The sequence below is a fragment of the Sinocyclocheilus rhinocerous genome, unplaced genomic scaffold (assembly GCF_001515625.1).
Source record: "Sinocyclocheilus rhinocerous isolate Xijiao unplaced genomic scaffold, SAMN03320098_v1.1 scaffold1214, whole genome shotgun sequence".
Taxonomy (NCBI): Eukaryota; Metazoa; Chordata; class Actinopteri; order Cypriniformes; family Cyprinidae; genus Sinocyclocheilus; species Sinocyclocheilus rhinocerous.
This window is the reverse complement of record NW_015627891.1, coordinates 367,763-394,983: the sequence shown is the minus strand read 5'-3', so window position 1 is coordinate 394,983 and position 27,221 is coordinate 367,763. Positions and strand designations below refer to the sequence as shown.

Below are 27,221 nucleotides of genomic sequence, written 5' to 3'. Positions count from 1 at the left end.
CTAATATGATTAAACTATATTGCTGTGCCTGTATCTTTTATAAGAGATGTTGGTTAATTTCCCCAAGTATCTGTGTTGGTTTTTTTTTTTTTTTTAGGAGACGCTTCGGACTCTGGACCCTGAACTTCTTGAAGAGTTCTTGAGGGCTGCGGAAGGGATGGAAGCTTTCTGCACCCCATCTGAAATAAGAGACATGGAGTTTTTCACACAATCCGTTAGAACACAGTGGAAGGTATCTGTATAGTAATATTAGTGCTTGTTTGTCTATATCTGCAGTGTGACTTTAATATTATTAACCATTTTTATTTTAGATACTAACTGAAATGCTCTACACTGTATTAAACTGATTGTATGTGAAGTTACAAACATTAAGAGGTTGTCTGCTTGCTGTTGTGTTTTTTTTATTTGATTAATATTTTTAGGCTGTTCGAGTGCAAATATCAGAATTTTTGAAGCAACTCCGATTTGAGTTAACCCGCCTGCATTTTAACCGTGTGGTGGAGACATGTGAGATAAACTTTAAGAGGGAAAAACTCAACCTTAGGCCTGAATCAATATCAGAATCAAATGAAGAGGTAAAGTTACAGCTACCCTGACCACGGAGCATGAACAGTCATGTGGACAAATGGGTGTGGGGATGAAAATCTCTTAGCTACATTTTATTTCCTCCTTTGTTTTATAAATTAAAAGTTTGCTTTTGGTGTCAATTAATCCCTTCTAATTCTTCTAATTCTTGTCTTTCCTCTTAACCACATCACTACTCACTTGCTTGGCACATGGCACAACCTTAAACTTAGCTTAAAAATACTGCAAAATAAAACAACAGTGGAAAGTAAATAAATGAAAGTAGCATTAAATAGTGTCAGTAAATAAAATGATAAATGATACGATATGGGTAAAAATAACAAAAAATATACATATCAGTAGGTTTAGTTTTTTCCCCTCTCTCTCTTCCTGCAGGCTTGTTTGTCTGAGGAGGGCAGTCTGGCAGAGGCAGGACAGCAGCTAGAAGCTCTGAAGGAGTTGTGTGATACTTTGAGCCCTGAGGATGCACACAGGCTCGCACAAGCCCAACTCAGAGAATGTGAGAGACGGCTTGCTGCCATCCAGCGGCAGTTCAGTGGAGACAGAGATACATCTCCTCCAGACACTAGGTAACACAAAAAGCCTTTCTCATATCGGTTATTTTAGTCTGATGAAACAATTTTAGCATAAATGTATTCATTTTTCAATGCCTAATAGTTTACAAACAGAGCAAACAAAAGAGCCACTCACTCAGAAAGCACCAACAGTCCCACAATCACCTGAGAAGCCCAAACAGGTTATTGTTTCAGATGTACAACTATATGATTATTTTATAGAACTTATGTTTTAAACATAAAATTTTATCTAACAATTTTGGTACATTTTGTTTTAGGCTGTTACACCTGTTAGCCCCCAGCAACCGAGAACTGTGGAGAAGAGAGAGATAGTGAAACAAACGAGTACAGAAGACGACAGGTATGGATATAAAAAGAGAATATCTATGTGTTTCTGTAAATGATTGCATGTGATTATTGTTTCAGAATCTTATGGTTTATGCCTTTTTCTTGAACTGCTTAGGTACCGCAGCTCCAGATTTGCATTACAGGCTCAGTTAAACAGAAATGAGCAATGCATGCTTGGCGATCGTACCTCAGAATCAGTCACTCCCACAGACCTGCAGAAACGACTGAGAGAATTAAAGGTAATGCACAGTGTTTTGTTTAAAAGTTGGCCATTTGATATTATTATGAATTTTCAAATGACAATTACTATAAAAATCAGGCCATAGAAACTAAAATAACTGCCACGGAAATTATTCAATTTTAACCCTCTTTTTTTGTCTGTGTTTAAGTCTCTGTGGGATGAGACTGAGTCTCTGTGGAAGGAGTATGAAGCGCTGTGTATGCAATGTGTTCAGTACAATGAACGAGCTGTTGAGCAAGACCGCATGGAGCTCACTGTCCGGTGGAGAGAGCAGAGGTCACAGTTACAGGGCAGGTATGTGTGTGCATTCTGAAAACATCCCTGTCATATGTGTGTTCAGACATGACATTACACTGATTTTTCAGAGCAGTATAAGCTTTAATGTGTGTTTTAAAACTAGTGAGCTGAAATGAATATTCAGATAAAATCATATTACAGCTTCTTGTGTTCACTTTCACTCTATACCACCCAAAGAATCATGATCTGCTCAAATTAAAGAGCTCCTGAGAAAATACCCTGTAGCCAGAACTTGAGTGTATGTGTGTGTGTGTCTTGTGTTTGTTAAATACGTCTATGAATTCTGTCAGGGTGGATTCACTGGGAGCAGCACTTGAGCTCATGGACTCTATTAAGCTGAAGATCTCTGAGATTTCTGAAAGGCTGGACAGTTTCATCAAAGAGCCCAAAGACATTAAGGGATATACACTAGCTAACCCTGCCATTTTGAGAGATGTGAAGGTGAGAGACTACAGAGCTATTGTTTTTAATATTTTTACATTATTCATAATTATATTCACTTATTCTATTTTTATGTACACTGAGCAAATTAAAAGAGAAATTTACAAGTACTTAAATGCCATTTTATTGGTTAATGTCGTTAGTTTTATCTTTCCCATGCAACATATAATAAAATATATAATATAAATAATATAGTTATTGTTTTTAATATTTTAGTATTATTCATAATAATATTTAATAAATTTTATTTTATTATTTGCAATTAATTTGAATCATCTATCAGTGCTTTGTGCAGTTACTATTTAAATATAATATAATATACAATAATATAATATGATCTGAGAGACAAGAATGTTCCATGTAAAGTATTTGGTAGTAATTTCACTGCATGTTAAACTAAGTTCTCTGCCTCCATCCCATTTTTATCTAAATATCTACCTCTCTCTCTTATTTTCAGGACTTAGATGAAAGTATCCAGACAGAGATGGACCGTCTGTCTCGATTCGACTCTGAGCCCAGTCATCTAGACCTGCGGGACCGATCACCTCTGACCCAGGTGGTTCTGAACCACAGATCCAGCCTGGACCGGCTCAGGCAACAAGTGCGCAAGAGTGACGCTGCTGCCCGTGCTCTCGACCGCTTCCTCATGTCCCTTCGCACTGTGGAGCTTGATGTCTCTTCTGTGCAAAGCGCCCCCAGCAATGATGCAGTGGTCCTGCAGGACAGTAGGTCCAAGCTGGCACTAATCAGAAAGGGAGTCAGCAGCCTTAAGGATAAGGCTCCACAGCTGGACCAGCTTTTAGGTGGAGCACAGCTTGAAGTGACACAGGACGGGAAACCTGTTTCCTGTTTGGACATGGTGGGGGTACTGGTTCACAGGGTGGAAGAGGCAGATGATCGACTGATGATTCGACAGAATGAGCTCCAGAAGGAACAGCAGAACCAGAGCCACGGTCTGAGGGGGAAGACTATGCAGGCTGAGTTGAGGAAGGTGCAGGTGGCAGCAGAAAAACAGGGTCTAAAAGATCCCACCATGCCAGCTGTGCAACACCGGTATGGATCTTTCTTCCCTAGACCTCATGATGCAAATGCTGTGGTCTTGGAATTGTCTTTATTTGGGCTCAGTAAATATTGATTTTGGAATTAATTGAGATTAATTTGAACTAATAAGCAAATGATACAATTCATTCATAGAATGTCCAAGTTTGTTTTTTTTCTATACAACAAAAGTTGACTTACAGTAACTTGCACTAAGTTCCAAATAGGAATAAAAGTACCATAAAATTACAATAAAAAATAGTATTTTATCTCTGTGTGTTCTACTTCATTCTTCTGACACTGTGTATACAACTATGTTTAGGATGCGAGCGCTGTCTGATCTCGAATCACAACTGAACTCTCTTCGCCCTGAATACCAAAGCATCAAGAAGGCTCTGTCTGAAGTCTCTCCACCGAAAGAGCACCCTGATCCAGCAAATGAGGAACTTGAATTCCTTTGGGAAGAGACTGAAAGAGCTGTATCTGACAGGTGGTTTCTATACCCAAGTTGAGATTTACTCTAAACTAAATAATGCAATTCACCCATTTTTCTTTCTTAAAGGGTAAGTTCACCCCAAAAAATGAAAAATCTGTCATCATTTACTCACCATCAAGTTGTTCCAAACCTGTATTAATTTATTTCTTCTGCTGAACACAAAAGTAGATATTTTGAAGAATGTGGGTAACAGTTGCTGGTCTCCATTGACTTCCTTAGTATGGAGGAAAAAAAATCTATGGAAGTCAATAGGGACCAGAAACTGTTTGGATACCCACATTCAGAAGAAAGAAATTCATTCAGGTTTTTTGGGTGAATTTTTGGGTGAACTATCCCTTTAATTACAGGTGTTGACAGAAACCCTGTGTGTGTGTGTGTGTGTGTGTGTGTGTGTGTGTGTGTGTGTGTGTTTGACAGACAAGAGCAGTGCACTGTTCTTACAGAACTGCTGAAGAAATTTCAGAGCTGTCGCAGTTACCTGGGCAATACTCTCCAGAGGGCGGAGCAAACCATCAATGAGCAAGCTTCATACATGGGCAAAGACAACCTACAAAGACTCCTTGCAAAAGTATGTCAACCTCAGACTAATCACAATGCAAGCTAATGTTATAATTGCCTGGTTTCTTTCACAGAAAAGTAATTTTATGCTGGATATGCACCACTAGGGGTCAGATATTACAATTCAGACAGAGATGTACAGTAGAGCTTAGTACAAAGCAGTCTTATTTTAAGTTCATCCTGTAATTTAAAGGGATAGTTCACCCAAAAAGAAAATTCTGTCATTAATTACTCACCATCATATACAGGTACATCTCAATAAATTAGAATGTCGTGGAAAAGTTCATTTATTTCAGTAATTCAACTCAAATTGTGAAACTCGTGTATTAAATAAATTCAATGCACACAGACTGAAGTAGTTTAAGTCTTTGGGCTTTTTCAGACCGATGAGCTTTGTAAAAATCGGCGTGTTTCAAAAAGGCGGGGCATAGAGGAGAATACAGTATGTACAGTATGTGGAAAATAATGTGGGTTTTATTACTATTTACTGCATAAACACATTTCATTACACCAAATACACAAAATAAAAAATCATCACAATTAAAAGAACCAAAGACTTAAACTACTTCAGTCTGTGTGCATTGAATGTATTTAATACACGAGTTTCACAATTTGAGTTTTCCACGACATTCTAATTTATTGAGATGCACCTGTAGTTCCAAAGCCATAAGACCTTTGTTCATCTTCAGAACACAAATTAAGATATTTTTGATGAAATCCGAGAGCGACAGCAACACAACTACCATGTTTTATGAAGCTACGAGAACACTACTGTGCGCAAAGAAAACAAAAATAACGACTTTATTCAACAATTCCTTCTATTACCTGTCAGTCTTTGGCGCACATTCACAACAGTACCATGACGCATATGTGTGCATTCCTCTGCTTGCAAACAAGCTGCAGCACATTCGGGTTCTACGTCAGAACTCCAGCTCCTGTGTCAGCAGCACCACACGCATGCGTGGTACTGTCGTGAATGTGCGTCGAAGACTGACAGGGAAGCGAAGAAACTGTTGAATAAAGTCATTATTTTGGTTTATTTGCAAACAAAAAGTATTCTCATAGCTTCATAAAATTACGGTTGAACCACTGATGTCACATGGACTATTTTATCAATGTTCTTACTACCTTTCTGGGCCTTGAATGTAGTAGTACCCTTGCTGTCTATGCAGGGTCAGAAAGCTCTCGGATCTCATCAAAAATATCTTAATTTGTGTTCCGAAGATGAACAAAGGTCTTGCAGGTTGGAACAACATGAGGGTGAGTAATTAATGACAGAACTTTCATTTTTGGGTGAACTATCCCTTTAATTTTATATCAGCATTAATCACAATTTGCTTCATCTGCATGTACAGAAAGGGCTTCACTTTTATTAATCTCAAAGAGGCTTCTCTTTCCAATTTGTTCTGACAAATCAGTGCCAATGTTAAATTAATTTTAAATCATTTTAATTTTCAAATTAATTTGATTATATGTTCAGATCCTCCATGGCCTGCAGTACATTTATTTGTAGAGTTATGAATAAAACTTTAGGTAATTTATTATCAATGTGTAGTCTACAATTAAGTAACAATAGTAGTAATAAGTGCTCGTGTTCAAAGGCAGGATTAAAAAAGTCTGGTTATGTCTACTTAGTTAGAGTAGCTTAGATCTTTAACCATCAGACTACCACCACCACAGTCATTTTTTTAAATTTTATCTCATACTGTTTCTATTTCAATTTTTCTATTTCTAGTAATGTTTCTGTCTGTATATTGTAGGTCGTTGGCATAAAGGAGGATCTTAAAAGCCTTGGACCCAAGATGGAGGAGTTCAGATCTGTGTGCAGACAGTTGCAGTCCCAGCTGAAGAAAATTCCTGATTGCTCGGAAACTCCATTTGAGATGGAGGCAGATGCTTTGGTGGACTCATGGCTGGATGTGAGGATATGAAAAACATCTATTCACATGCATCACATTTTGTTCAGTCATTTTAGATTCTTGGTAAATCTGTGTGTCTCTCTGGCAGGTGTCAGAGAAGACAGATAGTTACATGGATAACCTGCGTGTGGGTCTGGAGTTGTGGGAGAAACAGCTGGTTCTGGGTGGAGAGGTGGACAGCTGGACTTCTACTAAACTCATTATCTTTTCAGAGTCTCACCCTTTCAGCAGTGAGACGGAGGTTGCCAGCATGAAGGTGTGTCTTCAAAAAAATACTTAATCTGTCTTAAAAGGATTCAAAATATTAACAGGCATGGACTAAAAGTCACAAAATGTCATTTTGATTCCATGGGGTCTTCTGTGTGTATACTAGAATGAGATTCAGTGTCAGGAGGACAACCTTGAACACTTCCATAGGAAGTTACTAGAGATCCAGGAACTGCTGCAGAGCAAAGAATCTCCTCTTGAATTACAGGTGAACGTGCATCTTTTACTGTTTATTAAATTATTAGACTTTCCTGATTCCTTATTATTCCTACTTTTAAATGTACACACACACACATTGTCTTCCTTAGGTAATGGAAACAAACCTGAGGAAAAAAATGGAGCAGGTGAAGGAACTCTTCTCCGATTGCACTGAAGTGTTCCAGGAGCTCCTTACAGTTAAAGCTCATCTGATAGAAAAGATTGACACCTATCAATCATCTGTGAAGAATATACACTCCTCAGTAGATATGATCAGTTCAGAGGATCGCGCAGAGCTGGATGCACATTTACAGGTATGATAAGCAGACATGCCTAAACACACTGTTTTGGTATATAACCGATTTTATTTTCTGTTTGTAGGACTTGTGTGAGCAGCTTTTGGACCAGGAGGGGCAGGCTGAATCTTTGCTGAAGGAAATCAATCTCATGTCCAGCATTACTGGATCACAGGCCTTGGAGGAGCTGACTAATCGTAGTAAGCACCTCAAAGACAGCATTGCGGAAACACGGGAGCTGATTCGTCAGAAGAAGGAACAAGGGGAGAAAAGCTTCCTTCAGACTATTAAAGGTTTGAGAAACCGCATTCTACATTGCTCCATTGCTACAATTAAACAATGTAAAAGTGGAAAAAGTGATTTGAGTTTTGTCCATTTGTCCTATTGGTTCTCTGCAGAAGAGTTTCAGTCATTTGAGGAATGGCTGCAGGATGAGCAGCTCGCTGTGAATGAATGCTTTGAGAACCCTGAGAGAAAGCAGGATGTAGAAACATATATGCAGAGACTGACAGTGAGTAACAGTGAGGTCCCAACACTATGATTATGATTTCCATTGTAGCTAGGAAATTTTGGAAATACTTTTCAGTCAAAGAGATTTGCTGTTCAATACACTGATTGCAGGGACAGCAATCCAATGGCAAGAGTCACCAGGTGATAGCAGCCTTAGTCAAAAGGGTTCAAATTTAGTTCAACAGTACTGAACAGTTTGTGTTTTCTTCAGAGTTTCCTGGCCTCTAAAGAAGGAGAACAGCGTCTGGCTCAGTTGAAGGAGAGGTTTGAGCGAGGTGGACAGGCAAAGCTCCCTACTGAGGCTCAAGCTTTGCTCTCTACATGGCATCAGGAACAGGAAGGAGAACTGGCCACACTCAGGGCTCACTGCCAGGGACGCCATAAACAGCTAGATGACATCCTCCACAACCTCAACAGGTACATGGAAGAAGTTCTCATCATTGCTATTGGTTGTTACTGTTGTTTCAGTTCATTCATGTCTTTGTATTTAGTTTGCAAGAGGAACATAATCAATTGAAGGACTGGCTGCAGCAGAGAGAGCAAGTGCCAGAACAGACAGAAAAACTAAGGCAAATCCAAGAGGATTTTCTTAAAGAAAGGTACCACTCACTATTCAAAATGTTAATTTTGTATTTTTGTTTATAACTTTAGTTTTTTTAGACTTTTAGACAGATTAAACTATAATGAAATAATATAACAACACATTTGCATGTTCATGGTTCTCTGATGTTAGTTAATGGTCACGTGACAAGAAGGTAAATAAAATATTTCATTTTATAATTTGTGGTAATAATAATATTAATTAAAAAAATATATGTTTTATTATAATTAGAAAAATAAAGAGAAATATATAACTTTTGTAGCTACAATTATATTATACAATGATAATAAATATTTAATTACAATAATTTTATTTTACAGTTTACGGTATAATACTAATATTTATGTCAGATTTTAAAACCTCAAGTTTTTAATTTGGTGGAAAACTGCAAGGAGAACTTTTAAGTTTCTGTTTTTAGTTGACCACAAGTTTATGGTTTGTCAAAAATTAAGTCTTAGTACAAATCTGGTAAAATGCTAAAATTCTGTCCACAAAATGTTTGAAATTGACTGAATACAAAAATCAAGTGATCCTGACGGATTTTGCATTCCCAAATGCACACTATAAGTGAGCCAAACTTGCAGCACATGCAGAGATGGAGTTCATGTTGAGCAGCGTGTTTTTTTTTCTTCTGGAAAACCAACCACTCCAAGATGCTGAAAGCACTGCATCATGAGCTGCTTGCATGCAACTGAACACCGTGCCGGACTTCATCATTGACTAATTTGCAGCCTTTTGCAGTTTGATAATCTAACTAAGTCATATCATGACTTCAATTTTATTTTGATTAATTGTGCAGTCTTTTATTTTATATAAAACCTCCATTACTCTTACTTTCACCCTTAATCCACAGCGGTCGTGTGGAGGCATTCAATGACCTGTTATCTGCTGTAAGGATGCGTGGCCTGAGGGGAGACCCTCTCCTTAGAGACACAGAGACCCTGATAGACCGATACCACAGCCTGGGGATTCTTTTGGAGAATCAGGTCCAAGTCCACAAGACCCTTGATGATCAAATTGAAACATTCCAAACCAATGCAGAACAGATCAGAGCCTGGATCATAAATGTAAAGCAAGGACTTGAGTACTTGGGGACAGACACACCAATGCAGGAAAAACACATACATACTCAGGTGGGCCCCCTAACCCTCATTGTTTGGATTTTTTAGCTGTATTTTGAGGGAACAACTGGTCAAACATCTTACACTGAAAGGAATGATGAATATCCTCAGTGTATTTAAAATAAAATTGTTTTTTTCCCTCTGTTTTAAGGCTGTTCTTAATCTTAGTCCTGAGGGTGCGGCTAAACTCGTGACTTTGAAAGAAAAGTGTGATGCTTTATGTGTTTATGAGATTTTGGAGGACACCAGAAGACAGGAGTTCATTCACACCCTTGGAAACATTGAAGATGAGTGGAAAAGAGTTCTGGATATGGCTCAACAACTAAAACATCAGGCAGAACTCCAAGACACTCTCAATATGGAACTAGAAGATCTACAGGCCCAGGAAGAGAGCATCCAATCCTGGGTGAGAGAACAACTGCAAATGCTGCACTCTTTGGGGAAGGAGCTTCAGCCACGTGAAAAACTTAACAAAGTACAGGTAAAGACAGAGGAAAACATTTTGTTTTATTAAAATCTTTTCATTGCTCTTGCATGATTCTAACCCAGGTAAAACCGAGTAAAGGTTGCTAGCAGTGCACATACTGTGTTGGGAGTAATGTCTGTACACCCTCTAGGCTGTCATAGATCTTGGTGATGAAGCTGATTCCAGATTGGCCAGTTTACAGAGACAAGGACAACATTTATGTTCTTATGAAGAGCTTGAGAATGAGAGGAGGAGCCACATTGACCAAACCCAGAGAGCAGTAGAGGAGGAGTGGAGGACAGTGCTACAACTTGCCCAGGAGCTCAAGAACCAGGTCAAGCATGAGGAATCTCTCTACAGAGAGTTACAAACTTTCTGTGATCAGGGAGAGGACACTCGATCCTGGATTAGACATCTCAGAGGGACCCTGGATTCCCTTCATGTGACATCTTCCATTCAAGAGAGGCTTATTGGAGTTGAGGTAATAGAGAGGAAAATTAAACCCTTAAATGTTTTTTGTACGTGAGAGGCTTGGGAAAGGACAGTGAGTGAGTAAGCCTAATTTATGATAAAATGTAATATTGAAAATGGAGCAACTGCTCAGGGCATACATTGGATTATATCAGACGACTAAAAATTGTAGCCAACACATCTTAAGCATTCAAAATGTAAGGCTACACAAATATGATTTGTACATGAAGTGATGGGACAGGTTTTGTTACTTACCTGGGAAAAAGCTTTGATGGCTTACGTGATTGCATGAAAAATAAAAGCATGGTAAAAAAAATTATGTTCTATATGAATATCTTGTTTTTGTTTTTTGTTTGGTTTTTAGGCACTACTAACTCATAGATCTGAGGGGGACTATAAACTTTCTGACCTAAAGACGAAGGGAGAGAATCTATGTTCCTGTGAAGATCTAGAGGAGGACAAATGTCAGACAATCCAACATACATTACAAAATGTACAGCAAGAGTGGATGGGAGTTTTGATGCAGGCTCACGAACTGAAGAACCAATCAGAACTTGAGGATTCTCTTTCTAAGGACCTTCAGGATCTTCAAGAAGAGGAGGAGAACACTCAATCTTGGCTCAAACAGCAGCATCTGAAGATTGAATTGCTAGGTCAAGAGACTCAGTTACAAGAGAGAATGCATGGAGCTCAGGTAAGAGACAAAGAGTGATATTCAACCTTCACCAAATATGTACTTAAAGAAAACAGTCTGGCTTACTCGCTGGCATGGTTTGTTTACTCTAGGCCATCCTGAACTCAGAATCAGAGGGGGATTACAAGCTAGCCAACCTGAGGAGGAAAGCAGAGGGTTTGTGTTCTCGAGAAGGCGTGGAGGAGAAAAGAAAACTGAAAATCCAGCTGAACCTGAGATCCATTGAAGAACAATGGAAGAAGGTCCTGGCAAGTGCTCAAGAATTAAAGAACCAGGCGGAGCTCCAGGATTCTCTTGCGAGGGAGCTTCAGAATGTCTGTACCCAGGAGGAGAGCACCTGGACCTGGGTGAAGAACCAGAAAGATGGCCTGGACTTACTGGGGGAAAGCACTCATGGTACACTGGAGCAGATTGAGGAGAGACTAAGCAAAGCACAAGTAAGTTGTACAATATGGAAAAAAAGAAGAAGAAATTAAATGTCTGTAGTAAATCACTTATTAAAAGAAGTTCAACTGCATTGCACATGATCAACAAAAATGTGACAGTCAAGAACAAGCATACCTCTCTGTCTTTCAGGCAATTCTAAGTCTGCACTCTGAGGGCAACTCTAAGATTGCAGCCCTGAAATGGACAGTAGATCGTCTTTTTAACCATGAAGATCTTGATGAAGATGCAAGACATTCTCTCATTAAGAAGATGAAAAATGTAGAGGAGGAGTGGAAGACAACACTGCAGCAAGCACAGGAGCTGCATAGGTTTGATATGACAATTCTGTATGTAAAAAGTAATTGCACAAATCACTGCTAGATGATTGAAATGAATTGCAAATAATCATATTTATAAATATATTCCGAGCCCATGTACTCATATCATATCATATATTACTCCTCATTCTGCAGTCTGCTGAAAAGTGTAAGGGAACGTCTGGTGTCCTGTCAGTGTCAGAAGGACCAGCTTCAGTCTCGTCTGGAGCAGGTGAAACAGCAGACTGCTGAACTGCCGCGGCACTTCCCCTGGCCTGGTTTAGGGGATCGAAGGCACACATTGGAGCAAGCCAAGAGTCTGCTAGATCGTACCAGAGCCCTGACCCCATCTCTGTCTGCTGTCCGAGCACTTGGGAGGGAGATGAGCCAGCTGACCCGTGATTCCAGCTGGATTGATCCATCCTGGGCCACCATAGAGGAGTGCATACCTGAGTTAATCAAAGATCTTACGGTAAGGCTGTAGAGGTGTGCTGTGCTAAATATTTCTGACTAATCGTGACTAATAGATAGTAGAAACTTGATTTACATGTATGACATTCTTCTTCTCTTCATTCTTTTTTTTATGTGTGCTTGAGAAGGAGCTTTGTGTAAATCTCGAAGAGGAAATCCGGAGAGAGCGAGTTTGTGCTCAGTTAGTTGAGCAGCACACTGTAGCACAGGATTGGCTGAGTGAGCAAGTCAAAGGTTTCGGTGCTTTGCCCACTGAACGTCATGGGTTGCAAAGCTCTATCAATGTGTGTATATATATATATATATATATATATATAAGATTTAATAGATTTTTCAGTTTTTTGGCAAACCTGTTAATAAATAAAATTATATATTTTTTATTATAATTTTGTAGGCTCTTCTTCAGACCATAGACAGGGAGAAGAGAGAAATTAAAGATCTGGTTGCCGTTAAAGATTCCCTGATGGATCTTTGCACTCCAGGAGGTTGTGATGCCCTGACCTTAGAGGTCAGCCATCTTCATAACCTCTGTGAGTCCTCTGAGAAAGAGATGAGGGAACGGTTAGCTGTGTGTGAGGCCAGACTGAGTGATATTGACCTCAGGCTTGCTGGCAGAGCACAGATTCTCAGAGAGCAAGCAGAGAGTCTTCTGAATGAGCTGCGTGTTCAGGACCACTCTTTAGGATTTCTGGTGGGTAGCCAGAATGTCAGCCAGCTACAGGAGAACTGGCATAGCTTCAAGGTATTGTGGGAGAATATTAATTAATCCATGTTCAGTTGGTTTGTTCTGAAACTTTAGAGAAAGTCAATAAATTCAAACCTGACTATTTTTCTTTTTAATTATATTTCTCATAGACATTTGAGAGAGACCTTGAGTCTTTAGAGGGCAAAGTTTGTGAGCTTGGCCAGGCCCTCCGAATGGTCCCACCAGAAGAGGAGCCCCCTAGTAATGTCCTTTCTATTGTGGACACAGTTACACAACAATATTGCCGGTACATACAGAAATGTTGCCTAACAAATGAAATAAAATATCAAGCTGTTCAAAGCAAAAATGTCTGTAATAATGAATTTGAATCTATTTGAATCTGAATCCTGTTTATTTAATTGTACAATTGATAGCATGTTTGCCCATTATAGTAAAATGTTGTATTATATTACAGTGTAATATTTATTTATCAGAAGTGCATTTTGGAGAATCATCATTATTGTTTTTTTCCTCAGTCTGCGGTCGAAACTGTCAGAAAAGCAGAATGACTGTGCAGACAGCACTGTGCAGTGTGTGAGACAGGCCTTACAAAATATACAGTCATGGAACCTGACACATGCAAATCCTCCCTGCAGCTCAGCCACATCCATGCAGGTGTGTTTGTGTCTTAATTTGCATACAGTATGTGAGTACACAACAAAACACTGCACCTGCACTAGACTGGTCCATTTGAACGAGTAAGTTTGCTGTTACCGTTTAAACACGCAACATTTTTACTCCTTAGGCTGCAATTGAGGAAGGTGTGAGACTGTGTAAAAGCCTGCAGGTGGCGCTGTCCCATAAAGAACTGTTGAGGGAATGTCTGGGCCCTGACTTGGCTGGCAAACTTGAAAGAGACGGAACGAAAGCATTAAACGAAGCAGACACTCACATGAATGACCTTAAACAGGAGCTCAAGGTGAGTATGGCTCAATTCTGTGGGATGATGCTTCACATGAAATGTGTAGTGGTTTAAACAGATGAGTCTGCGTTTCAGAATCTGGAGGAGAAGGTGAAGCAGGAAGTTCAGAGGTTGTCACTGGAAGCTCAAAGCATTCAGGTGGATTCGCAGGTGCAATTTCACAAATTTACATATTCATATACAAATATATTTCTAGACTTTTGTTGTATCTGGCTATTATGTGCAGTAATATGTACGTATATATGATAAATATAATTTGTAGGTTTCTGCTGTGACACCATCAGCAAAGGAGTCTGAACAGTCGGAATTTGTTTCTTCTTCATCGTTTATCACGGAGAGCTTTGAAATGACAGGTGACAGTGAACAAGCTAAGGTACAGCCATCTGAATACCTTGACAGCAAGATCCCTCCATGTGTAATCTCAGAATCTTCAACTGAAACAGAAATTCACGCTGCAAGAAAATCACTACCAATATTAAAGATTGACACTGAACAGACTGAAGTCAAAACAACTGTTCCGTTAACCACAGAGATGCTACCTGAACCAGCAGCAAGAGTATATGAATCTGCTGTTCCTACAAGCAGCCATGGTGCAAATGAATCTAAAAGTGAGAATTTTGTTTCTGTTTCTTTGGAAACAAAGTCTGATAATGATGAGATTGCACATGAAAAGATGCCAATTCCCTCATCTGCAGCTGTCCACAGCTTGGAAACCACAGTGCAAGACACTGACTTGGAATTACACAGCACTGAGAGTCTTAGCACAGAAGGACAAGAAAGCCAGTTGTCTATTGTAGTTGAAAGTTCAGTTGCTGATAAAGTAGAGGGAGAGAACACTGAAGCAGTGACTGCAGAGCCAGATAAAGAGGAAGAGGACTCATATATTTCACATTCTCAAGAGGAACCTTATGGAGAAGGTGAAGCACAAACCAAAAAGGTTGCTGCGCTCATTTTAGATTTGGATACAGTACACATAGTTAGTGTAGACACACACTCCCACACACCCTCAGATGGTGCTACAGTGAAAGCAGCCTCTGCTGGTTCTATTTTAAATGAGATGACACTGGGCAAGCAAGAGCATGAAACAATGGCCCCTCCAGAAGCTGAAATTTCTGAAGCAGCCATAGAACCAATTAGCATCCAGTCTTCTCTTAATGAGCCAATTATGGTGAATGTTTTAGAAATTAGTTCAGCAATAGAGCCAGAACAGTCACAGCTCATTGATATAGACACTAACGAACAAGTGCAGACAACAGCTGGTCCACCTGCTGAAGTACACAGTAGTGGAGATGCTGCTGCCAGAGGTATTGGAACATTTTCTTGGAACAATGGACCAAATGCTGCAATTGCTGACAGAGAGAGGAACTGGACTACAAATAATGGTCCACGTGAAATCCAACGCGGATATATTACTCAAGACTTCCCTGAGGGGGTGGAGATGCAGAGACGTCATGCTCATGAAGCTACTCTTTCCAGGGAACCCTCTGAGGCACAGATTCAGGGATCAGAACGGTCGGTGTCAGAAAGAATGGAGACAGAATATGAGGCAAAATCTGATAAAACAGAAACAGGGGTTCTAGCCAGCACAAACAGACCTTTAGAAGCATCAGAACAATCTGAACCGGTTGAAGCAAACCAAAACCTACCAACAAGGGAAGTTGGAGAAGTCATGCATGGTAATGTAGAAGAAGAGACAAAGAAGACCCCATCAGATGATAAAACACAATTAATTGAAACTGATCCTAAACTTAAACCTCCAGTCAAGCAACAAAATGAGGTAGAAACTGAGGTCCAAACAAACAAAGTGCATGTCTCAACAACAATAGAGGAAAAACCTGAAGGTGAAGAAGCCATTGGCGTCATTTTGGGAGAAGAGACAAAGAACCAATCAGGTGGTAAAGCACAATCCAAAGAAATTGAACCTAAACTGACACCTCCAATCAAGCTCCTGATTGCCTGGGACACTGAGGTACAACCCGAAAGAAGTAATGTCTCACTAACACCAGAAGAGAAACCTGAAGTTATTAAGGTCACATATGTTATTGTAGAAGAAGAGATGGGCAAGACCCCATCAGGTGAAAAAGCACAATTCATGGAATCTGAACCTAAAATGACGCCACCAGTCAGGCAAAGAAATGAGAGTAAATCTGACGCCCAGCCAAACAAGGTAAATGTCTTAACACAAAAGGAGAAAGCTGAAGGTGAAGAGGCCATGGATATCATTGTAGAAGAGGAGACAAATACAACATCATCAGATGATAAAGCACAATCCATAGTGGCTGAACCTGAACTGACACCTTCAATCAAGCAAAGGAATGACCACAAAACTGATGTCCAGTCAGAAAAGGTGGATGTATCACCAGAGGAGAAAACTGAATGTGAAGAAGCATTATATGTCATTAAGGAATGGAATGACTGGGACACTGAGTGTCAATCCGAAAGTATTAATGTCTCACTGACACCAGAGGAAAAACATGAAGTTGGAGCCACTGCAGATTTCATTGTAGAAGAAGAGACAAACAAGACCCCATCAGATGAAAAAGCACATTCTATAGAAGCTGAACCTAAACCAACACCACCAGTCAGGCAAAGAAACGAAAAGAAAATTGCTGTCCAATCAAACAAGGTGAATATTTCAACAACATCAGAGAAGAAACCTGAAGGTGCAGAGGCTATCAGTGTCATTGTAGAAGACGAGATAAAGATGACTCTATCAGATGATAAAACACAATCCCTAGAAGGGGAACCTATACTGACACCACCAGTCAGGCAACAAAATGAAGGTGAAACCGATGTCCAATCAAACAAGGTAAGAATGTCAACAACATCAGAGAAGAAATCTGGTGACACCATGCATATCCCTGAAGAGGAAGTGTCAAAAAAGACATTGGTTAATAAAGGGCAATCCATAGAAGCTGAGCCTAAACCAACACCACCAGTCAGAAGACAAAATGAGGGTGAAACTGAGGTCCAATTAGACAAGGTGGATGTCACACCAACACCTCCCACCAGACGACGTAAAGGTGATAGGTTATTTTTAAATATTGAATCACAGATAGAGGGAGAAGTTCTTCCCACCCCACCAAGCAGAAGACGTAGAGAGAAAATGGGAAGTGAGAGGTTTTCACTTGATTTAGAGTCCCAACCCACACCACCAGCAAGACGACGTAAAGAAAAAGAAGATAGAAGATTATCGCTTGATCTGGAGACCCAACCCACACCACCAGCAAGACGACGTAAAGAAAAAGAAGATAGAAGATTATCGCTTGATCTGGAGACCCAACCCACACCACCAGCAAGACGACGTAAAGAAAAAGGTGAAGATAAAGGATTATCAGTTGATCTGGCGCCTCAACCAACTCCACCATCAGGAAGATGCGAGGATAAGCCAGAGAGTGACACATTATTTTACAGTGCTGAATTAGGAAAAAGTGATAATCAGCAAACTGTTGAACATAAAGATGTGGAAGAGCACACTGTTAAACCAACTCCACCTGTCAGACGCAAAATTAGTCAGGTAGAAAGTGATGTGGCAGTTTGCAAAAACCAAGAAGAGAAAGAGACCTTTGTGAAACCCACACCACCAACAAGAAGGAAGGATAGCAAAGTTGAAAAAGAAATCGTCACAGGTGCTTCTAATCTAAAAGAAGATATGAGCATATATAACCCAACTCCACCTCTGAGGCAAAAAGACAGCCGAGTGGAAACTGAGATGGTTTCAACCACTCCTGAAAGTCAACCTGAGGAAACCCTACCAACTCCAGCAACCAGTCGAAAGAAAGATCAAATAGAAGCTGACAGAGCTCCATTAGCGCCAGAAGTGCCACAGGTCATACCAACTCCAACAACCAGCGACAAAGAAAGTTCGGACAATGAAAATGTTTCTGTGTTTGTAAGACTGGAAGTGAAAGCTGATTTTGAAGCAATAACTAAACAGGAAGATAAAAAGGAGTATGATACAAAGTCATTGGTTGGTCAGGAGCATCAAGAGGAGGGGCAGGACTCTGATACCTTGGTCCCAGAACCCATAAGTGTAATCAATCAAACAGAGAACATCAGTGAAATGCAGGTAACTTTAATGTGCATGATTCCACCAAAAGGAACAAATCTGCATGTTATCTGCATGCTGGACTGTAATGGAAGTCCTCAACTGAGGATGTCTCGATATTTGATTTGTAGGGTGAAATGAATCCCCTTTTTTTTCAACAGTCCAATTGTCTAAATTAGCAAGCAGAGCTATTGCATTAGGTTTGAACTCTGATGGAAAAAGCAATCTTCTAACAAAGTTTCAATTAACATCTGTAGCTCCTGAATAACCCACCTATATGTATCTATTTGTATTCAGCTCCATGCATGCAGTCATTACTGCCCTCTATCAGTGAATAAATACTCTTTAATTCTTTAAAAATGGTCAGGCTTACAGAGAGGGCATAAACATTTTTTTCTGTTCCATCACCTCTTCCTTATGGCACTGTAAATGTTGGGAATGGCTTTCTGATTTTTGTTGTTGATTGAGTTTGATTAAATGTACTTCATTAACTGCTTTAATATCTCAGTTATGCATCTGCAGTCTTTTATACTGTATTTGAGATAATGCAGTTGCTAGTCTTCAGTTCAGCAATTAGTTTACTCTGCTAATCTTTTATGTGTTGCAGCCACAAGATCAAGATGTGGATGTTTCTCCCCAAGTTGGTCTCATGCCTAAAATCACTGAGAGTCCAGCAGAGGAAGAGGGGGAGCCAGAGGGACCCACAATGAAGGATATCTTCATGGAGATCAAAAAAATGACTGAAAAGGGACCAAAAAGTGTGCTCATGGAGGTAATATTTAAAAATGTTAACCACTATAACATTAAATTCAAAATACTGTTAGATTTTGCTGTATTTGGCTGAACAATCGTTTGGGTGGCTCGCCAATGTACTAGATTTCTCTAATACATAAAATAAGTAAGCTTGACCAAAGTTCTTGTGGGGAGAAAAATGTATTGAAGGCAGTGGTGTAGCAGTTCTTCAGCAGTGATGTTACCATGTAGTCCTTCAAAGAATCTTAACCCCAGGTAATGTCTGTGAGACCAGACCTTTATACCTGGTAACAAATGTGCTACAAACAATACAATAACACCCCATGGAGAGCCAATGAACCTCATGATGACCTGATAGGACCTCTCTCATGGAGAGCTCATGATGCACTGACCTGATGCTGACCTATGGGCTAATTATATGGGTTATTTGGGTCACACTTTTGCAAACAGAGTTTCAGTTGATTGCATCTGAGGCACAATCACAATGTAAATGCATCTGAATTTAAGTACACATAATCTTTCAATACTGTGATTTAAACTGTCAAGACATAAGTTTAGAATAAACATAAACAAAAATTAAATGTGCATTATGTCAACTGTTCTTTCAAAAAGGTTTTTTTTTTTTTTAGGGTATACCACATGAAAGTACCAAGAAACTTCTTGACACTTCCAGCACTGATCTTGAAGCTCGGTTAAAAAGGCTAGTGTTCCATTTACTGGACCTCCGAACTTGCCCAGCTGCTCTGAACTCCACAGACATGGCCAAACAACTAGAGGAGGCTGAGGTGGGACAATATTTAATATGTAAAAGTAGTGTTGCTGATTTTTGTTTTGCATTAGAATCCTGAGTTATGTTGGGAGGTGAGCTCATTTAGTACTTGTATTGTTATATTATTTTAGGAATGTAGAAGGTGTGCCCAGAGACAGGTATCTATGCTGTCTAGGCAAGACCAGGCTAATGGAGACATTGGCAGTGGCACTAATGGCACAGTTCATGACCCCGAGGGGATGCAACAGCTGAGTGCCCAGTGGAGTGCAGCTTTGTGGGATGCAGCAAGCTCGGTTCACTCCAAGGAAGCTCAACTACAGATGGTTGCAGATTTTGACAGACAGACCCAGAAAGTCAAAGCTATTCTGGAGAAACTCAAAATTGAGAGTGCGGCACTGAGATCGTACGTATTTACTATTAAGCTTGTTGTTTCTGTACTTATCACATTAAACACTGAGTAAGTTTATTGTTGCACTAAACCACTTATTAGAATTTAAAGACCCATAAATGCATATTTTATATCTCTAGCTCTCCAGCCGTGAGCAGTTTTGCCGAGGAGGAAAGGCTACGCTCTTTCTTGAGAAACATGGAGCAGGAAAGGACATCTCTCGGTGAGTTAATTCAGACTCATGCAAAACTGTCCTCCCACCTCAGTGTGCCTCAGAGACAGGCAGCTGAAATACAGCAAAACAACTTGCAAAGCCAGTGGAGGGTGCTGGAGAAGGATGCAGAAATTGCTCTTTACAAGGTCAATGCTTATGCTAAAGAAAGTGGCAGCCTTATTCAAGAGGTCAGTGCCTTAAAAGACCATCTCGAGAATATTCAGAAGACCTTGGATGCATCAAAAACCCCACCAGTTTTATGGGATGGCAAGAAAGCTCAAGAAATTATGACTTTAAATGCTAATCTCACTTTCACCCATCAGCAGTACCTGTACCTTCAGCAGACCTCTGAGGCACTTGCCCAGGAATTCCAATTCAAGGCAGAGACATCCAGCATAGAGCAGGACCTTCAGCATATAAAAGATCAGCAGGATCAAATGGGTGAAAAGTTAGCAGCTGCAACCCCTAGCAGCAGCAACCCAACATTAAGTAAAATTGTAAAGGTGATGACAGATGCTCTGGCTTGGGCCAAGCAGACAGAATGTGATGTCAAAGGACGACAGAAAAAGCTGTCTTTGCTTCCAGAAGAAGTCCATCGACAGATTAAAGATTTAAAGAAATTGCAGTCCGAGATGAGCTCCAAGCAAACCCAGTTGAAGGCTTTGGTTGAGGAAGTCACTGAGCTGATTTGTGACCTAGATGAGGCTGATGTTTCGATGGTGACCTCATCCTTGAATGTCCTAGAGAATTTGTCCAAATCAGCAGCAGGAAAACTGGCTGAGGCAGTTCGTGAGATGGAGTCAGGTCTTCAGACCCGGGAGAAGATGTCAGAGCAGATAGCAGATATTGATTCCTGGGTGGTTGGACATCTGCAGAGGGAAGCTTTGAGAAGAGAGGATTATCAAAGTTTGAGTGTGGCAGACCTGGATCGCAGGTTGAGGCAGATCCAGGACACTCTTGGAGAGGCAGAAAAGCAGTCCGCTGTCACTGAAGCCCTTCTGATGAAAAGCAGAGACATTGCATCAGAGCTAAGTGTCTCAGAGAATATTCAACTCTATGAGAAACTCACCAGCCTTCAAGAGGACATCAAGAGTATTGTTCTCTATGAGAAAGCATGTTGCCAAAAGGTTATGGATGTCATACAGAGCCAAGAATCCTCTCAGAGGAAGGTATCATCTCTTGAGAACAGCCTGAGACAAATGTTAACTGATGTAAAAAGACACAGGTTTCCTGTTACCAAGGATACCCTCTCTGTTATTGAACCCTTCAAACAGATGATTGTGGAGCGCAAATCTCAGACTGAGCAAGTCAGTCTCTGTTCAGAGGACAAGAGAAGAGAGCTGTTATGTGTTATTACTGAACTGTACCACAAAATGATTGATTTGGATCTCAAATCACAACCTCATGAAAGGTACTTGAGCTTCAGTCGGTGCATTGAAGATGTCAAGGAGGAAATGGAGGCTCAGATCCCAAGGACCAAAGATGAGAGCATCAACAAAGAGGAACGCTACAGAGCCTGTCAGGCCCTACTGATCCAAATCTCTTTAATAAAACTCTTGTTTGAGGAAACAATGGATGAACTGCAGGAAATCGTAGCAGATCTATATCCATCTCAGCTCTCTACTGAACAAGCAAGATTTAAACAAATCCTGGAAAGTCTCAAAACCTCAGAATTGGCAGTGAGCAATAATCTTCAGATATTGGAATGGGATCTGCTAAAACAAATTCATTATCCATCAGAAAAAAGAGTACTTAAGCAATTTCTCAAAGACACTAATGAGGAGTTGGAAAAGCCTTGTAGTATTGAACCAAAAGAGGCAGAGATTGAAAAACAACTAAGAACGTGCCTTGTACTCAGAAAGAATGTAGAATCTAGAATGCGAGTGCTTGAGTTTCTTGAAAAAAAGATTGGAGCTCAACCTCCACAGGACTCCAAACAGCTTACTTGCTTGAAGGATATGGTTTTGGAAAAGTGTGATCAACAAATGGTGAGTTTACTCTGTTTCATCTTTGACACAGTTTCATTGATCTGTTCCTTTGCAATATAGTTGGTGCAAATGTTCAGAAACATCATATGCAGAATCTTTGTTGAAAATATACATTTAAGCAGATAAAGTCAAGGAAGATTTCTGCTGTCTTTTCAGGTGAGCCTAACTAAAGCTAAAGAACTGTTGAATAATTACACCAAAGCAGTGATTGATACCATTCGGTTCCTCCAAAGAGCTGCATTGGTCCTCCTTCCCTCAGTCTGCTCTGCTAGAAGCTGCTCAGAAAGACTCAAAGACGCACAGCACGCTTTACTGACCCTAGACACAGAGATCCAATCACATGTTTCACAGCTTCAAACTCAAACCCCACAGCATCCCTGCTTCAAGCCACAGAAGATTGAATTTCTGCACACGCAGGTTCTAGGCGAGCTCCTGGTCAGGCTATCAACCCTCAAGGCCCAGGCTCAAATTCATGTAGAATCTTTGAAGAGGTACATACAATAGTATGAAAGCGTATTATACTGTATAAGAACTTTTTCTGTCATCAAATTACAAATACCCCATGTTGAAATTAACCAAATTCTTGTCCATAACAAGGTGTGTTGAGTGCCAGAAACATTCTCGTAAATGCTACGAGGAGCTTTGCCAGCAAGTGAGAGACTTAGAAACATTGCTATCACAGTGTGCCTCCAAAAAATGTACTTCACACAAAGACTGCAAAGACCAGCAACAGAAACTCAGGGTAAAGTCAAATAAAACCCTTTCCTGTAGAAAGACTAGCATTTGTTAACGTTAGTTCCCCTTATAACCTAAAGATCTGTATCATTTATCTGTGTTTTGCCAACTGATGCAATGAGATGCATATGGTTTTGCTGGTAGGCTAGTACATTTAAGTATTTCTCATCTTTTTAGGCTCTAGTGGAAGAGGTTGCCATGCTTCCTGGAAAACTGGAGAATCTGAGAGAGTGGTGTTCACTGTATGGGTGCAGAGCCAACAGGGAGGATGCCGTGAGCGCAATCTGGGGTCAGGTGGCAAGATTGCAGCGCTGTGCCAATGATCTGCAGACACGCTCAGAACAATTGGAAGCAGAGTGGAGCAGTGTCACAAGGAGTGTAAGTGCCATGACCAAATCTGATAGTGGGTATTTTACCTTCTGTATATCAACATGCCTGTGAAATAACAATGAAACTCGTTTCGGCATGCTTACTCTAAATAAAACATTACACTATGAAAGACTGTTGTGCAGATAAGAAAAACTGAGCTTGTTTTCCTTTGCTGTCATTCTGCAGGTGGAGCAGGCAGCCACTGTGTTGGAGCAAATGGATGCAGAACTTCCAGATAGCAGCAGAGAGAATCTGACTGGTGATGAGCTGCAGGAACTGCTGCTCTTCTGGTCCCAGTACCAGGACAGACTGGACTGTGAACAAAGAGCTCTCTCCGCTTTGGAATTAAGAGCTGCAAGGTTGCTTGGCGTTCCCCCGGACCTGGAACAGGCCCCGCCCATTGAGCTGTGCCAAGAGCTTCAAGCCTGGCAAGAACGTTACCATAGGTCAGGCATCTACTTAGCGTATTGCTAATAGCTTTTTTCAGTTTTCTTTTCCTTCTTCCTATTTTAAGGTTATCTTAAATTTTGATTTTCTCGAAACATGATTGTCTTTTGCCTAATATTTCCCATTGTGGACTCCATGTCCCAGTGGTCCACATGTTAATTCCAAATCAGTGGGCTTACAGACTGAAGTAGGTCAGCATTGGACGCCAACGTCCCATCCCAGAGAGACCAAATGAACACATACATACTTGAGACCATTAACCCGCACACAGTCTCAGCTAAATATTTGGATTATATTTAATTTACACATATGAAAGTTTTATTTTATGCTGAATGAGAACATACTGATATATGGTTTCAGGGACGTATATCAGGGTTTTTTTTTCTTCCTACCTTTTTAGCATCCATTTTGCAGTATGGACTTGGACTGAGAGTTCAACATGTCTTTTTTTAACTTGTGTGTCCTGCAGTCTAAAGGAACGTAGCTCTCAGGGTCTGAGGGCAGTAAGAACAGAGGTGGAAGAGAGGGAACGAGTGCAGGAGCAGCTGGAGAGAGTCAGAGAATGGCTGGAATCTGCCGTCTCTCTCCTCGCTGTACTGGAGCACGAGCCCAGCAAGAAACAACTACAGGTTAGTCACTTGTCTTGTGATTGTGCTTTGTTAAGCTGGTTTTTATCCACTTTAGATGTTGTTTTTTTTACTTGAGTTAAAGAATTGCATTTTAACTTTGCACAAGCAAGATTTTTTACAGTTAATAAATCTATTTCACCAGCCTGAGAATTACTAATTGACACATTGACACAGTGTTCTGTTTGTCGCTGACTGTGGCCAGCAAACTTCATTATCTCTGCCCTCGCTCTGCATGATGAACTGCATGAATAATACCTCTCACCCATGAATAATACTCCACCTTTTTGTATTGGGGAATAATTTGTTGCACAACTAATTGACTACATTTTTCAGTAGGCATGACAAATCATCTGCTTTCAAAACAGTCTAGCTTTTTTAAAGGGGACATTGGATGCCCATTTTCCACAAGTTGGTATGCTTATTTAGGGTCTTCATGAAATGTCTGCAAAATACTTCGGTTAAAATTCCTAAATGATCGTATAAGACAACACTCTTTTTACCTCGTCAAAAACAGCTCTGTTTCATTTCGGTGCATGTTTCTTTAAATGATAATGAGCTACTGCTCACCCCACCCCTCTCTTCTGTTTTTTGCATATTTGGTGGTGCATTACCATCAAAAACAAAAATAATCCAATGCGTCCTCAGTGGCTCTCATGTCGGGAGAAAATGAAGACTCTTGTGTTCACTTTTACATCCAACTACAAAACACCTGCATTGCTTACAAGAAATTTGTTGTCGCTACAGCTGCTTGAGCACGGAGAAAATGTCAGACAGCGTACAACTGGCTGATGGACGGAAATATGCAAATACGGGACAGTCCGTCAGCAGTTGTGGACGGGGCCTGAGCAGTATAGTGTCATATTGCTCAAAAAATCTAAACGGCTTGATAATTGACAGTTTATTTTTGGGGGGATAAAAAAAAAAAAGGAGTGATTGGATTTTTATCATTGTAGGGTGGTTGTGTCCATACACTACTAAGACACATTTATATGTAAACACCATGTAAAAGTGAATTTTGCATCTGATGTCCCCTTTAATTGTGGTGTAGCAGCAATGGTTCAATGCATTTAGCTCAATGCTGTTGTTCTTTGCTATGTTTTCCACTAAATTAAATGAATTAGGGTTTTCTATTTTGATTAGTTGCTTGCTTTTTGTGTATATTTAATGCTGTCTACTAACTGAAGTCTTCATTGTTTTTTGTGCCAGATAAATGTTTGGGATTTTTTTTTTTTTTTTTTGTCATTTAGTTTTTGAAAGAGTAGACTGACAGATTCAGTGTGCCCTGGACTTAACAGATCTCATGACATACTGGAAGAGCAAAGCACATACAAAAGTGCAGATGCATACTGAAATTATATTTCACTAATATTTTAAGACATTTTGCAAATTAATAAAACTGCATAGACACTGACAAATTTATTAATGCGGCAGTGTTTATGTCTGGGCATCAGAGATACTGTGGCTACTGGCATACAATGCTGTTTAGTGTTTGGTTTTATTGTTCAGTATTGGTTGTCTCAATCAGGCTCTTCTGAGAGACAAGTAATTTGTAGAAATGGAAACCAATCAACAAAATATCCTGTTTTATAGCTTACTATGACTGTCGCTGGTTAAGACAAGCTTTTATTTGCTTGCGCTTTGTCTAGTTAGAACACTGTGTGAGGGAGAGAGTGACTGTTTGTTGCGCTGAATAGGCTGTTTCATCCAATCAGTTCAAACACACACACTCTTAAAGATTCAAAGACTTTTAAACAGTTATTCTCTCAAACACACACACTGCAGTAGATTCTGTTTTTCTCTTTCATTACCTCTTTGCCACACGCACACACACACACACACACACACACACACACACACACAGAGAAGAGAGGGCACTGTGTTAGTGTTCTGATTGAATTGCTGAGTCATGTCCAACATTCCCACACAATTTCTTTTCACTGTTTCAGATACACACACACTTTCTCTCTTTTTCTCATTCACTCTCACAAGCACACACTCCGTATCCCCTAAACACACACACACACCTGTAAGTGGATCCTCCAGGTCTGATCCCAACGCCAGTAATGATGTCAGCTAATGCACTCTTTATCTCTCTAACACACAAACCCTCCTCTCAATTCAATTTTCTTGAATGTGTCCCATACTATACTGCCAAAATGTTAAAGCAATAAAACCGACTGAGTAGGAATAAACATAAAATATTATGTAGAACAGCAGAAGTCATAACTGTTAATAAAATAAAGTGATCTGAATGGATAATCTTTCTCTCTCACTCTAATGCATGGTCCTTTCTGACTCTGAATCCCTCTGGGTTTTTGGTAATTTTGGGATCTTGTTTATGCAGCTTTTCTTCCCATCTAAAATGGCTCATTATAATATAAATAGGGGGTTGAAGCTTTATCTCACTAACTGGAGTGGTGAAAAGGGCTGAGAGAGACAGAGAGAGCTTATTGAGTGGATTGTTCTGGTTCTGTTATCTTAAAGCTTGAGGGACTAAGCATCATCAGTGAATGGGTCAGCCAGCAAGACTAGTGCTAAATGAAAGACTGATATGCATTGAATATCACATAAATAGAAGAATATCACATTGTGCATCGTTTCCATGTGCTTTCTGGTGTTCCTATAAATGTAAGTGTTTGCTTTATTATACCTATTTTGATCTTTTATATCCAGTAGAATCTTAAAATAGAAATTCTTCCAATGTAAAATGTGTAACCTGTTTTTATTAAAGTAAAACTTATAAACACATGGTAAAATATCTGCTGATATTCATCATGATGTACAAAGAAAAATGGAAGAGTCTGAAGAGACAATTATAGGTGTTGTTTTTATTCCTGGATCTGTAATTTATAATTATAATTATTTGAATACAACTCTTACATGATTTTCATGTTATATA

At 39.9% G+C, this 27,221-nt stretch overlaps 1 protein-coding gene across 1 annotated transcript in view; it reads left to right on the top strand.

The window, feature by feature from the left end:
• LOC107736849 (nesprin-2-like) overlaps nucleotides 1-27,221 on the top strand; it is a 95,711-nt gene that overhangs the window by 14,569 nt on the left and 53,921 nt on the right. Inside the window, 42 exon segments of the mRNA XM_016548209.1 lie at nucleotides 98-232; nucleotides 423-575; nucleotides 961-1,154; nucleotides 1,243-1,336; nucleotides 1,418-1,500; nucleotides 1,603-1,726; nucleotides 1,877-2,022; nucleotides 2,316-2,466; nucleotides 2,924-3,519; nucleotides 3,827-3,994; nucleotides 4,418-4,568; nucleotides 6,319-6,477; nucleotides 6,566-6,733; nucleotides 6,851-6,952; nucleotides 7,053-7,256; nucleotides 7,324-7,531; nucleotides 7,637-7,749; nucleotides 7,960-8,165; nucleotides 8,240-8,347; nucleotides 9,203-9,482; nucleotides 9,622-9,951; nucleotides 10,088-10,417; nucleotides 10,772-11,101; nucleotides 11,194-11,538; nucleotides 11,678-11,856; nucleotides 12,001-12,316; nucleotides 12,444-12,599; nucleotides 12,710-13,057; nucleotides 13,171-13,307; nucleotides 13,537-13,675; nucleotides 13,806-13,979; nucleotides 14,058-14,132; nucleotides 14,245-18,051; nucleotides 18,638-18,802; nucleotides 19,413-19,568; nucleotides 19,684-19,955; nucleotides 20,081-22,142; nucleotides 22,299-22,633; nucleotides 22,740-22,884; nucleotides 23,055-23,255; nucleotides 23,433-23,692; nucleotides 24,163-24,322. Coding sequence (XP_016403695.1) covers nucleotides 98-232; nucleotides 423-575; nucleotides 961-1,154; nucleotides 1,243-1,336; nucleotides 1,418-1,500; nucleotides 1,603-1,726; nucleotides 1,877-2,022; nucleotides 2,316-2,466; nucleotides 2,924-3,519; nucleotides 3,827-3,994; nucleotides 4,418-4,568; nucleotides 6,319-6,477; nucleotides 6,566-6,733; nucleotides 6,851-6,952; nucleotides 7,053-7,256; nucleotides 7,324-7,531; nucleotides 7,637-7,749; nucleotides 7,960-8,165; nucleotides 8,240-8,347; nucleotides 9,203-9,482; nucleotides 9,622-9,951; nucleotides 10,088-10,417; nucleotides 10,772-11,101; nucleotides 11,194-11,538; nucleotides 11,678-11,856; nucleotides 12,001-12,316; nucleotides 12,444-12,599; nucleotides 12,710-13,057; nucleotides 13,171-13,307; nucleotides 13,537-13,675; nucleotides 13,806-13,979; nucleotides 14,058-14,132; nucleotides 14,245-18,051; nucleotides 18,638-18,802; nucleotides 19,413-19,568; nucleotides 19,684-19,955; nucleotides 20,081-22,142; nucleotides 22,299-22,633; nucleotides 22,740-22,884; nucleotides 23,055-23,255; nucleotides 23,433-23,692; nucleotides 24,163-24,322 — 13,965 coding nt within the window.